The 14,836-nt window shown below is 39.2% G+C and overlaps 1 protein-coding gene across 7 annotated transcripts in view; it reads right to left on the minus strand.

Annotated features, from left to right (window-relative positions):
• Positions 1-14,836, minus strand: part of UBE2G1 (ubiquitin conjugating enzyme E2 G1) — a 108,352-nt gene that overhangs the window by 23,274 nt on the left and 70,242 nt on the right. For all 7 annotated transcript variants that reach the window (XM_078372532.1, XM_002747845.7, XM_054255644.2 and 4 more), the window contains 2 exons: positions 12,285-12,382; positions 4,062-4,240 (listed from right to left, as the gene is read on the minus strand). In XM_078372532.1, coding sequence (XP_078228658.1) covers positions 4,062-4,240; positions 12,285-12,382 — 277 coding nt within the window. The remainder of the gene's footprint in view (positions 1-4,061; positions 4,241-12,284; positions 12,383-14,836) is intronic.

Genomic DNA, 14,836 nt, shown 5'->3' on the forward strand with positions numbered 1-14,836 from the left:
CTCAGGATTTAATTGCCACATACACTAAGACATTGCTCTAGAAGAAGGAGGAAATCAACCAAGAAGAAAAAGAATGGGATCCACGAAACAAAAGATTCAATTGAGAAGAACAGTGAATGGGAAATCGAGTAAAGCAGCTAAGCAGCAGGCTGAGAAAGTCGGAGCCAAAGAATAAAGGGACCCAAGAGAGAGACAGCTAAGAAAAATGGGAGTTTCCTGGAACAGGTACTATTGATTGGGAGGTCAGAAAAACAAAACTATGAAAACACGATCAAAGGTGTAGTATTTGAGAGGAAAAAGCAAGTAAGAATGGTAAACTGGGCTGGTACGGTGGCTCACACCTGTAATCCCAGCACTTTGGGAGGCCGAGGCAGGTGGATCATGAGGTCAAGAGATCGAGACCATCCTGGTCAACCTGGTGAAACCCTGTCTCTACTAAAAATACAAAAATTAGCTGGGCATGGTGGCACGTGCCTGTAATCCCAGCTACTCAGAAGGCTGAGGCAGGAGAATTGCCTGAACCCAGGAGGCAGAGGTTGCCGTGAGCCGAGATTGCACCATTGCACTCCAGCCTGGGTAAACAAGAGCAAAATTCCGTCTCAAAAAAAATAAATAAAAAGAATGGTAAACTGGGCTGGCATGGTGGCTCAAGCCTGTAATCTCAACACTTTGGGAAGCTGAGGCAGGTGGATTACCTGAGTTCAGGAGTTCAAGACCAGCCTGGTCAACATGGCAAAACCCTGTCTCTACTAAAAATACAAAAATTAGCCAGGTGGAGTGGTGCGCACCTGTAATCCCAGCTACTAGGGAGGCTGAGGCATGAGAATTACTTGAACCCGGGAGGTGGAGGTTGAGGTTGCAGCAAGCCGAGATTGTGCTAGTACACTCCAGCCTCAGTGACAGAATGAGACTGTCTCCCCTCCAAAAAGAAGAAAAGAAAAGAAAAGAAAAAGAATGGTAAGCTGTCCATAAGTCATGGTTTTTGGTTTTTATATGAGAAAACTAAACCAGAAGGAAGAATCAGTGGGTTTCAAGAAAAAAACAGAATAGATTTTGCACAATTTGTGGTGTTCAGACTAGAACTCATGTTTGGATATTTCAACTTTATATTAAGGCCTATTTCTACATTTAGAGAAATGTTTAGCATCAAGAGATTGACTTTATTTTGGCAGTACATTTGGCTTTTTTTAGGATTCAGCTATTTTGAGGGGTTAATAGTTTTCGTATATTTATGGTTTTGATTATTAGCTATTAATTTACACTTCTTTAAGATAAAAGGGCTGGGCATGGTGGCTCATGCCTATAATCCCAGCACCTTGGGAAGCAAAGGTGGGTGGATCACTTGAGGTCAGGAGTTCAAGACCAGCCTGGCCAACATGGTAAAACTCCGTCTCTACTGAAAACACACACACAAAATTGCTGGGCGTGCTGCGCACGTCTCTAATCCCAGCTACTCAGGAGGCTGAGGCAGGAGAATCACTTGACCCAGGAGGTGGAGGTTGTGGTTGCAGGGAGACCAGGTCATGCCACTGCACTCCAGTCTGGACGATAGAGCAAGACTCTGTCAAACAAACAAATAAATAAATAAAATAAAATAAAATAAAAGGGTGGCTTGTCAGCTCTGACCTCATTATTAAAACTGCTGACAGCTGATCATGAACCAAATAAACATTCATCAGTTCTCTCTCAAAATGATTCCCTAGGATTCCTTTTAATGCAGCTATCACCCCTTCTCCCTTATCATCTCTTACATTGTTGAGACAAATACTTGATTAAACAGAAAGTTAAAATAGTTTTCTGCCAATTTTAGTTCAACTTTATTATAAATTTCAGTCATAGCTTTCAGAGGGAGTTCTCTATAGTGTCTTAGTCTATGTGTAAGATTCCACCCAAGTTGTTATTAACCTAAGAAAAAGGATAAATTTTATAACCTGGCTTTGGTATATACTACTAACAAAGGTTCTAAGAATAAGAACAAAGACTTTTCAAAGAAGGAGAGAAGGCTAAGGTACTAGGAACTATTCTAAAAGAGACTAATGAAACTTGAATACAAATGTAACGGATGTTCCTAGACTAGCCTCTGGATTTAAAAAGAAAAAAAAAAAAAAGCTGCTGGATTGGGGTGTGGCAGCTGTAACGAATACTGGACAATCCAATCCAATGTGAATATAGATTGAATATGTGTAAACAATAATAATACTACATCAATGACAGGCTTGTACTATGTGTACATGGAAAGATAGGCTTGTTCTTAGGGAACAGATGCTGAAACATTCTGGGGTGAAGGGTTATATCTGTAAACTACTCTCAAACTTCAGAAGAATTGCAAAATTTCTACAATTGGTGAATCTAGGTGAAAGGTATAGTGAAGTTCATTTAACACATTTTTTTCTGTAGATGTGGAACTTAAAAATTGAAAACTTGGGGATAATAATATGAACTTTAATAGAGACTAGGCATTAAACTGTCTTAGGTATGACAACACGTTTTGTTTTTAAGAGTCCAGGTCTTGCTCTGTCACCCAGGCTGGAGCGCAGGGGTGTGAAGACAGCGCACTGTAGCCTCCAACTCCTGGGCTCAAGCCATCATTCCACCTCAGCCTCCAAAGCAGCTGGGAATACAGGAACACAGCACCATGCCTAGCTAATTTTTTTTTTTTTTTTTTTTAATTTTGGTAGAGACGAGGTCTTGCTGTGTTTCCCAGGCTGGTCTTCAACTCCTGGCCTGAAACAATCCTCCCTCCTGGGCCTCCCAGAATGTTGGGATTACAAGCATGAGCTACCATACCCAGTTTACAATACTATTATACTTATGTAAGATTGTGTCATTTTTAAAAGATGCAGCCTTAAGTATTTAAAAGCAAAGCTTAACTATGTCTGCAACTTCCATAAAGATTCGGAAAAATTATAAACAGAAATAGAAATATAAACTTACTACTGCCATTTTATTGTTTTCTGGTTGTTTTGTATAGATCCCTTTGTTCTTTCTTCCTCTCTTGCTGTCTTCCTTTATGAATAATAAGTGATTTTCTCTACTGGTATTACTCAAATACTTACTTTTTTTTTTTGTTTTTGAGACGGAGTTTCGCTCTTGTTACCCAGGCTGGAGTGCAACGGCAGGATCTCGGCTCACCACAATCTCCGCCTCCTGGGTTCGGGCAATTCTCCTGCCTCAGCCTCCTGAGTAGCTGGGATTACAGGCACGCGCCACCATGCCCAGCTAATTTTTTGTATTTTTAGTAGAGACAGGGTTTCACCATGTTGACCAGGATGGTCTCGATCTCTTGACCTCATGATCCACCTGCCTCGGCCTCCCAAAGTGCTGGGATTACAGGCGTGAGCCACCACACCCAGCTTCAATTCCTTACTTTTTATCTTTCGTGTTAACTACTGTAGGATTTTGCTCTGTGGTTACCATGAGGCTTACAAAAAAATTTGATTGTTACAACAAGCCATTTTAACCTGATAACTAATTTTGATTGCATTAAAAAAACTACTTAGGCTCTGCCCATTCCACCCCCAATTTTAAATTTGGTGTCACAGTTTACACCTTAGTAACAATGTACAGCATTCTAGAAAAGTACTGAGAGGAGAATTTAAGTGTTTTCACAACAAAATTGGTTAACTATGTGAGGTACTGTATAATGTCAATTAGCTCAAATTAGCCTTTCCACAACATACGCATATTTCAAAACAACATATTGTATACAATAAATATGCACTTTTAGCCAGGCATGGTGGCTCATGCCTATAATCCCAACAATTTGGGAGGCCAAGGCTGGAGGACCACTTGGGCCCAGGAGTTTGAGGTTGCAGTGACCTATGATTGTGCCACTGCACTCCAGCCTAGGTGACAGAGAAAGATCCTGTCTCAAAAAAATAAAATAAATAAGTAAATAAATATATTTATTTATATTTGTCAAAAATAATTATAGAAAGAGATACATACACACATGCACGCACGCACGCACATATACATGCATACTTACAAACATACTAACTATAGTTCAAGTTTTATTAAAAGGGAAAGTGAAGAGAAGGGAAGGCATGTGACCACCTTACCGCAGCATCAACATTAGCAGGTGAGTCTCCATTAGGGTCTGCCAGCATAGAAATTACACTAATCATGATGGTTTCCACAGTGTGGATAGGGAGCCAGCGTTCTTCTGGCTTTTCATAACCATACTTATCTTCCCCAGGCTCATGAAGAATAGAAATGCACACATCACCATTTTTATCAACTGCAAAATTAAAGAAGAGGGTTGTTTCATATACTGCTAATTTGGCTATATATAAAATATCAGTTACAAATGTGATCCTGATTCATACAGTATCTTTATAAAACATCACATATATACAGAAGTTCATGTCTAAAAATGGAATGTGTTGACTTTTTAGGAAGACTACTATAGTATAGATTTTACCAAATACATAGGATCCATCTGACAAATACAATAGGAGTGTAAGCTATCTTTTTCATCTATGTAAAAAACATTAAAATATCTAGTATATAGATGGATGGTACTTAACATTCACATGTCATAAGTACGACATAATAAATGAATAAATGGCAACTACAGAATCAGTTTTTCATTTGGAGAAAGTACCAGCAACTGAGTTTCTAGGTAATGGTTTCCTAGTTTCCCACTAACTTATAGACTTAAATTAATGATAGTTAAAGGCCCAGAGATTTTCCTAAGAAATGTATTTTTACAATCATATAAAGGCAAAATTGTATTTTCTGGGAAAGAAGCATATTCAATTCACAAAACTAACATGCCATACTGCCAATGAAAACTCATCAACATATATGACACTCTGGGGCCTCCTTTCAATAAATACATTTAATAAGAAAACATCCTTATTTTTAGGAGACATGTGCTGACACAACTGTTTAAGTGGTTCAACAAAAAGCAAAATATTACTTATTGATTTTAAAAAAAGGTCGTGCAGGGTGGCTCACACCTGTAATCCCAGCACTCTGGGAGGCCGAGGAGGGCGGATCACTAGGAAAGAAGTTCAACACCAGCCTGGCCAATATGGTGAAACCCTGTCTCTACTAAAAATACAAAAATTAGCCGGGTGTGGCGGCACGTGCCTGTAGTCCCAGCTACTCGGGAGGCTGGGGCAGAAGAATTGCTTGAACCCGGCAGGCAGAGGTTGCATCAAGTAGAAATCGTGTCATTGCACTCCAGCCTAGGTAACAGAGTGAGACAACTCTGTCTTAAAAAAAAAAAAAAAAAAAAGTCCTAACCCACAAATTCATGTATACATCATATAAATAATCCCTATTGTGAAACTAATCTTTTATGGCAACATTTATCCACTATAATGTTTTTTTAAAGCATACTTTGAGGAGGAAATTTTTGAAAGGAATTTAAATGGTGACAATATTTATGTATATTTCATTCATCACTTATTCTACATAGTCTAACAAATTTGTGAATAAATATAATTCTAAATCTTATTTTTCGTTTCATAACATTAATATTTATCCTGTTACGAACTCTGGGTAATCAGAATCAAGGTTTGTACATACCAATCAATATCACTGCTCTCTTAATTAGACAAATACTTATTTTTTGGTGGTTTTTTGTTGTTGTTGCTTTGGTTTTTGAGACAGGGTCTTATTTTGTCACCCAAGCTGGAGTGTAGTGGCATGATCACAGCTCTGTACAGCCTTGACCTCCCAGGCTCAAGTGATCCTCCTGCCTAAGCCCCGCGAGTAGCTGGGACCATGAGCACATGGCGTGATGCCTTGCTAACCTTTTTTTTCCCATAGAGGTGGAGGTCTCACTATGTTGCCCAGGCTGGTCTCAAACTCCTGGGCTCTAGTGATCCTCCCACCTCAGCCTCCCAAGTAGCGGGGACCACAGGCACATGGCACCATTCCTGGCTAATTTTTTTTTTTTTGGTAGAGATTTAGTCTTACTATGTTGCCAAGGTGGTCTCGAACTCTCGGGATCCTCCCATGTCAGCCTCCCAAAGTGCTGGGATTACAGGCGCCCAGCCACCAAATACTTTTTTAATGCCTACTGCATGTCAGGCACACATCTAACACATCTATTCACAGCAGTGAATATATGACGGACGAGGCCCATGCCTTCAATGCTTTATGTATGAGTTTTTCTATAATTAAGGTTCCTCTTCCCAACCCACCCCTATCTGCTAGTAAAATCTATTAACGGAAATAGAATCAGGACAAGAATAACATCAAAACTTGTAACACTACAAAGTTCAGCATAAAAATTTCAGAGTATTACTATTTTTACAATGTTTTCTGTACTTACTGTGTAATAAGAATTTTTTCCAAGTCATTTTTCTTTAAAAACATGCTATTAAGTGTGTGTACAGAATTCTACCCACAGCAATATACGATTCATTTTCCTTTTAAAAAATTAGGTTATCACTAATCCAGGATCTTTGTATTTTTTACCTTCTCATATCATTTTAAACAGTTTATTTTAGAATGAGAAGATTTTTAGGCTTAATACCTATTATCAAATTATGTTTTAAAGGATTGTATCAATTTATACTGCTATTAGCAATCTGAGATGACCATTTAATTGCTTCCTCAGGATGAACATTTTTCTTTATTGATACTGTTTAAATTTCATACATGATATCTGGTTTAATTCACTTTTCTAAATGCTTTTGAGGTGACAACTTTCCATGGATATAACCTGTATGTCTTTCCTCTTCTGTGAAATCTCTGTTCTTATCTGTTAGCCAGTCGCGTACATTTTTTTTTTTTTTTTGAGATGGAGTTTCGCTGTTGTTACCCAGACTGGAGTGCAATGGCACGATCTTGGCTCACCGCAACCTCCACCTCCTTGGGTCAAGCAATTCTCCTGTCTCAGCCTCCCGAGTAGCTGGGACTACAGGTGCGCACCACCATGCCCAGCTAATTGTTGCATTTTTAGTAGAGACAGGGTTTCACCTTGTTGACCAGGATGGTCTCGATCTCTTGACCTCGTGATCCACCCGCCTCAGCCTCCCAAAGTGCTGGTATTATAGGCGTGAGCCACCGCGCCCGCCGCCAGTTAAGTACATAACGTTTACTTTTCTCTTGCCAAAAGGTTTCTTAGCTTTCCCCATTTAATTTCTGCCTTTTATTTTTTTCTTTCATTTCAATGTTCATTAGAGATGGCTTTATTTTTCTGACACAGGACCCACTTAAGAATATCATATTGCATGCAGCTGCCATTTCTCTTTGGTCCTGTTTGTTTAGTCTTTCAGTGTTTATTACTTTTGAAAATATATTTTTGTTCCTTACACCAAATTTAAGTGCTATTCACTACTTAAAAATCATTTGTAATTTTTTATTGTTTTTAGTGTTTTCTTCCACTGTGCTGTTTAGCATGAAGAAAATTCTATCATTTTCCCTGGAAATAGCTAGCCTATAGTCTCGGCACCAACTACTCAAAACACAGTTTAGTTTTTATCTTAAAACTAAGCTACCTGAGTTGGGTGTGGTGGCTCATGCCTGTAATCCCAGCACTCTGGGAGGCCGAGGCAGGTGGATCACCTGGGGTCAGGAGTTCGAAACCAGCCTGGCCAACATGGTAAAACCCCCATCTCTACTAAAAATACAAAAATTAGCCAGGTGTGGTGGCACGTGCCTATAATCCCAGCTACTGGAGAGGCTGAGGCAGGTGAATTGCTTGAACCTGGGAGGCAAAGGCTGTTGCAGTGAGCAACTGCACTGCAGCCTGGGCAATAGAGTAAGACTCTTTAAAAAACAACAACAACAAAAGCAAAAAAAAAAAACAAAACAAAAAACCCACAAAAGTGAAGCTACCTAAACAGTGCATACACTTCTAGCTAGCTCCTTTTTCTTGAGGCCATGCATCTAGAGTTCTGAAAACCTGATTTACCCTTATCTTCTCTATTTACTCACCACAACTGTGTCATGAGTGGTCTGGATAGCATATTTATTTTCCTGGGTACCTTAATCTACCTGAAGTCACCCCTCTGGACCAAGACAACTCATACTATGACAACACTTTGCTGGATACATTTTCCTCCCCTGGCATCTGTGGTACCCTTGTTTTTCCCTGGTTCTTGAGCCAGTCACTCAGTCACTTGCCATTTTCATCTTCCTCAATCTGACTTTTGATGTAATTCTAATCTCCAACATTAATTATATTCCCCCTAGATAAATTAGCTCATTCATTATCATGTTATCTCTCATCTTGATACAGTAACTTCCAAGACCCTTAAGCTCATTGCTCAACCCTGAACTAGTTTTATCTAACTATCTAACTGGATGCAGCAAGTATACCTCAAGAAAAACTGAATATATGTAAGGTCACACAAAACTGTTTCCCCTATGATAATTTTATAACATCTCTATAATTCACCTACTGTACAATTTACCTATTTGAAGAGCACAATTTAATGGTTTATGTCTAGTATGTCTATAAGAGTTGTACGATCAATAGCACAATCAATTTTAGAATTTTTTTTCACCCTACAGTGAAACCCAGGTACCAGTTAGCAACCATTTCTCAATCCCCCCCTCCCCTCCAGCAGCAGGGAACCACTCACCTACTTCCGTTCTCTATGGATTTGCCTATTCTTGACATTTCATACAAAGGGAATCATACACTATGTCACCTTTAACTTCTGACTTAGTTCTCATAGTATAATCTTTCCAAAGTTCGTCTATGTTGTAGCATGTACTACTACTTCATTTCCTTCTTTCCTTAAGAAAACAGTATCATATAATTCATTTCTTTTTATTGCCAAATAATATTCTGTTCTATGAATCCACATTTTGTTTTTCTGTTTATCAAATGATAGACATTTGTGTTGTTTCCACTATTTGGCGCTTATGAATAACAAATGCTGCTGTGAACACTCATGTTCAAGTTTTTTTCTGGAAATGTGTTTTCAATTTTCTTGGCTAGGTGCCTAGGACTGGGACTGCTGGGTCATGGTAACTGTGCTTAACCTTTTGAGGAACTGTCAGACTCTTTTCCAAACATCTGCACCATTTTACCTTCTTGCCAGTAGTGCATGAGAGTTCTAATTTCTCTACTTCCTCATCGACACTTGTTATTATCTTTTTTTATTACAGGAATCCTAGTTGCTAAAAAGTAGTATTTTGTTATGATTTTCACTCTATAATTATTTTTGTAAACAGCCAGTCAATCCTAAATTCTTACTTCTCCATTACCCTCCACCTCTGACAGACAAGTCTAAGTAAATTGCCCTTCCTGTGATACTATTCTTAGTTCAAGCTTTTATTGTTTTTTACTCAAATTACTACTAAAATGCTCTACCTCCCGGCTATCTGATTCAGCACCTGACTTCCCCTTCCAGTCTTCCATGAGTATAATCTTTCAAGAAGGAAAATTAAGCGAAACCAATTACATAGCTTTTTTATTTTTTGTCATTTTCTATTTTTGTCATGACAACCTACTATTATGTACAGCTTTAAAAATCATTAATTAAATGAGTGCTCACAGCCTAAAGAAGGAAGTTCAAGCCAAGCATCATCTTCCTCAAAATTCCATCCAAGGCTGGACGCAGTGGCTCATGTCTGTAATTCTAGCACTTTGGGAAGCTGAGGCAGGCTGATTACTTGAGGTCAGGAGTTTGAGACCAGCCTGGCCAATATAGTGAAAACTTGTCTCTACTAAAAATACAAACATTAGCCAGGTGTGGTGGTAGACACCTGTAATTCCAGCTACTCAGGAGGCCGAGGCAGGAGAATCAACTGAACCCAAGAGGTGGAGGGTGCAGTGAGCCAAGACCGTGAGACTGCACTCAGGTTGGGTGACAGAGTGAGACTCTGTCTCAAAAAAAAAAGAACAATGAAAGAAATAAAGAAATATAAAGTCTCTTCAACCTTAAAATGAAACACAACACCATTTTAGCAATAGTCCTCTTAAACTACCTAGATGATTGCTAACTTTCTTCTTACCAGAAGGGAAGTACCATGTACTTGCTTACATATATGCTTTCATTCAATTTTCACAGATAGAAAACATAGGCCTGGCGTGGTAGCTCATGCCTGTAATCCCAGCACTTTGGGAGGCCAAGGTGGGCAGATCACTTGCACCCAGGAGTTCAGGACAAGCATGTGCAACATAATGAAACCCCATCTTAAAAAAAAAAAAAAAAAAAATTAGCTGGGTGTGGTGGTGCAACCCTGTCATCCCAGCTGCTTAATCACTTGAGCCCAGGAGGTCAAGACTACAGTGAACTGTGATCATGCCATTGCACTGCAGCCTGGGTGGCAGGGTGAGACCCTGTCTTAGAAAAAAAAGACAGGACAGGACAGCACAGAAGGGAAACAAGGGAGGCAGGGAAGGAGGAAAGAAAAGGAAAAGGAAAATGAAAAGGAAAGGAAAGGAAAAGAAAGGGAAAAGGAAGAAAGGAAAGGGAACGAAAGGAAAGGGAAAGGGAAAAGGAAAAGGAAAGGAAAAGGAAAAGGAAAAGGAAAGGAAAGGAAAGGAAAGGGGAAAAAGGAAAAAGGAAAAGGAAAAGAAAGGAACAGGAAAAGGAAAGGAAAGGAAAGAGGGAGGGAGGGAGGGAGGGAGGGAGGGAGGCAGGGAGGCAGGGAGGCAGGGAGGCAGGGAGGCAGGCAGGCAGGCAGGCAGGCAGGCAAGGTAGCTTAAGGCTCCAAGAAGTTTTGCCTAGAGCTACACAGCTAATTTGTGGTGAAGCCAACATTCAAGTCTTTGTCCCATCTTTTTTGGAAATAGGTGCCTATTATAATCAAGTGATGCAAGTGAAGGTAGAAGAAATGCCAAAAGTCTAGGAAGAAACAGACGAAAGGTCAAAGTACAAGAGACAAGTGTCACCCATTCATGCATCCACCCATCATGCAGGACTGCCGCTAACTCGCTCTGCCACAAACTGTCAAAGACAGTTTCTCCTTCTTCCTGACATGAAAAATAACTATCTTTTACAATCACTGCTGCCTCAGATACAGCACTAAATTATGCTAAGTCCCTTGGCTCCCAGTAGCTTTCCATGTGCCAGTCCCAGTCTCGCATATGCCCGTCTGTTTTCCAGCCTTGGCTTCTATGACAAACTCCATACCCTTCCGATAAATCCTTGTTTAACTTTGTTCAATCATTCATTCCTGTCTCACTGATTCCAGCTTAAACTAATATATGCGTTTCTATTCCCTGCACCCAGAAGCCTTGATGAGAAGCAAAATGCAAATGAGTATAATAGCCTAAAGAGACAACTCTGATTACATAGTCAAAATAATTAGAAATCCCTGCAAGTTCTATCATACAAAACAAAGCCAAAAGTTCAGAGACTGTTTTATAAATAAAGCTTATCTAGCCTAGCCTTTGGGGATTTTATTTTACTTTATAAAAATAGAGGATTTTTTTTTTTAATTTTTTAAATGAGACACAGGGTTTTATTGGGGGCTTACACATAGGGGAGAGAGTCCAGTGGCAGCTGCCCAGGCAGGAGAACTGCCATAATGTGGATCTGAAATGGTTGCTCTTCTTTAGTCAATGTCATTGCTACATGCACAGCCATACTAGATGCTTTCCAGGCTTAAAAAAATATAATAAAAATGTTGTTTCCTATGATGCTGTCGGTAACCTTAGACCTAAGAATATACATAGAAATTAAGAGTTGTCCATGGTATAAAAATAATATGAAAAAATACAAATTACAAATCCAGGTTTCCTAATTTGTGTTCTTTGTAATAGCCAGTGAATCATCTAATACCTTGGTAATTATCCCCTCAATTAGAGGAGCTCCACTGATGTTATCACTCAGTAACCTTGCCTCTGGTTTAAAATATAAGTCTCAAACCAAGCTGAAAACTAATAAATAAAAAATAACTTTTTCCACATGATCTCTATTTTGCCTTCTCTCTTTTTTTTAAGACAGTCCCACTCTATTGCCCACACTGGAGTGCAGTGGTGTAATCTTGGCTCACTGCAACCTGTGCCTCCCAAGTTCAGCCTCCCAAATAGCTGGGATTAAGGTAGGTGCCATGATGCCCAACTAATTTTTTTTATTTTTAGTAGAGATGGGGTTTCACCGTGTTGGCCAAGCTAGTCTCCAACTCCTGACCTCAAGAGATCCTCCTGCCCGGCCTTCCAAAGTGCTGGTGTTACAGGTGTGAGCCACCACGCCTGGCCTCTCCTCTTTTAAAGGTTTTAGTACGCAACCATGTGCACAATGAACACAGTACCAAAATGCCAAAGCAATTTCACTGAGAAATAGATCTTATTGACCTTGAACAGTTCGATGACAGGCCAACATATTTGCAAATGTAAAAGTAAAACTAGATAAACTTACCATTTGGGTGCCAGATTTCTGTAATGAATTTCATTTTAGGAGGCCGGAGGGGATAATCTTTTGGGAAAGTGAGATGAGCCTTAAAAACACCACCTTCACTGGAAAAAAGAACAAGAACAAGTTCTTGCCTGTAAGTTCCTGCTTGTAAGTATAGAATCATTAAAACAAACACAAAACAAGGGTGCCAGCACTAACATCAAAAATGAAGTAAACAAATAACCTGGATTCACCACAGGCAGTTACTTACTCAAATAACTGGTTTAATAAACTGTCACAGCTATCACTTTAAACTCTCAAGAGAGCTAGTAAAATGAGAAGAAATCATCTGCTAAAAACACATTCAGATCAGATTAGATCACATTACTGCTATACTACAAACCCTTCCATCACTTCCCAATGTACTTAAAAGAAAATTCAGAAGGTTTAACATCACCAATTTCTCTATGCTGATTTCAAACTTTCAGTCCTCTCTGTTCTAGCCAGTCTTCTTTCTGTCCCTCAAACATATGTCATCTTTTTCATCTCAAAACTTAGGCTTATGTTTTGTTCCTTGTCCAGGAACAGATACACTGCCTCCATCTGTCCATTTATTCATTTCATCATTTATCAAATATTTATTCGGCATTTATGTATCAAACTCTAGGGGTACAGCAGCAAAAAGAATCTCAAGTTTATATTTTAATGACTTTCCAGAACAGCACTGTGAAACAGAACTATAACATTGAAGATGTTCTGTATTTGTGCTGTCCAATAATGTAGCCACCAGCCACTTGAAATACGGCTTATGACTGCTATTTTAGACAATGCATTTCCAGATCACTGACATTTAATTAGCAATTATTCTTCAGGAATCGTCAAAAGAACAATACAATGAGTTGTATATATTAATCAAAACCAAAGAGGTCAAGTCAGCCTTACTGGGCAAAAAACATTAAATTCCTGTCTTGTGGCCTTGGTACTGAAAGTTGCCTCTACTGGAAATACCTTTCTCCCTTTGTCTTCTGATTATCATTCAGTACTCAGCTTAAATATTATCTCTTTCTAAATCTTTCTAAAGATTTTGACTAAAACCTAAACTAGCCACCAGGTCCCCTCTAGTACACTGACCTCTTTTTAAAATTTATTTTATTTATTTATTTTTCTTCTTATCTAGGAGTTGCTTGAGATGATCTCTTTAAATTTCTTCATTGCAATACCATTTCTAATTCTTCTACTGTTCAATGTGTCCAACCATCAGAGGCATGACTGTGGTTGTTTCAGATCAGTGAGAAAAGAAATTCTCAGCTCATTAAATAGTTTTCATTCATCGAACAAACGCACATTGTTTACCAAGTTACTCTAACCATTGGTCTACATAAAAGGAGAGAACAAAGCATCAGAGAGCGCTGTGGAGCTTACCATGTTAATGGCAGAAAAAAAATATCCACCAGGAAAATATCAGTACTAAGTACTGTCATGGAATAATATGAGGAACCTATTGTTACATTTTTAAAAGCAGGTATTTCTAAAATAATCTCATTTGTCTTTAAAGAAACAGTGGGAGCCGGGCACAGTGGCTCACATCTGTAATCCCAGCAGTTTAGGAGGCCAAGGCAGGCAGACCAAGAGTTCAAGAGACTGAGGCCATCCTGGCCAATATGGTGACACCCCATATCCGTACTAAAAATACTAAAATAAGCTGGGCATAGTGGCGCAAGCCTGTAGTCCCAGTTACTCTGAGGCAGAAGCAGAAGAATGGCTTGAACCTAGGAGACAGAGGTTGCAGTGAGCTGAGATCGTGCCACTGTACTCCAGCCTAGAGATAAAATGAGACACCATGACACCATCTCAAAAAAAAAAAAAAAAAAGAAAAGAAAAGAAAAAGAAAAACTGGGATGCCAGGCATGGTGGTTCATGCCTGTAATCGTAGCTACTGAGGAGCCTGAGGTGGGAAGGATCCCTTTAGCCCAGGAAGTCGAAGCTTCAGAGAGCTGTGATTGTGCTACTGCACAGCACTCTAGCCTGGGAAACAGAGTGGGACCCTTTCTCAAAAAAAAAAAAAAAAAAAAAAAAAAGGAGGAGGACGTAAGGAAGGGAAAGGAGGGGAAGGGGAAGCAGAAGCGGAAAGGAAAGGGAAAGGGAGAAAGAAACAGGGCAGGGAGAGATGAGGAGAGGAGGTGAAAGGGAAGGGAAGGGAAGGGGAAACAAAAGGGAAAGAAAGTGGGAGAGTGCTTGTATACGCATAGAAAAATGTCCAGAAACAGGACATCAATATACAACAACAGTTAACGAACAATAGTGTAGTGTTATGAGATCTTTTTCTCTCTGATCTGCTCATTTTAAAACAGCTTGAACTGTTCACCACAAGCAAGTATGAATTTTTACTGTTTTTCCTGAACATGGGGGAGGTGCAGATTAAGTTTAAAAAAGAGACAGATCATTAATAACAAATGCTTCTGAATAACACTTCTGAAATGCCACAGGACTCAAAGTACAAAAAGTCAGTGACTTTGATAATCCAATTTTTTTAGTAAAAAGGAATTTAAAAAGACTGTAAATGATTATTGAATAGG

This window comes from Callithrix jacchus, chromosome 5, assembly GCF_049354715.1.
Source record: "Callithrix jacchus isolate 240 chromosome 5, calJac240_pri, whole genome shotgun sequence".
Lineage (NCBI taxonomy): Eukaryota > Metazoa > Chordata > Mammalia > Primates > Cebidae > Callithrix > Callithrix jacchus.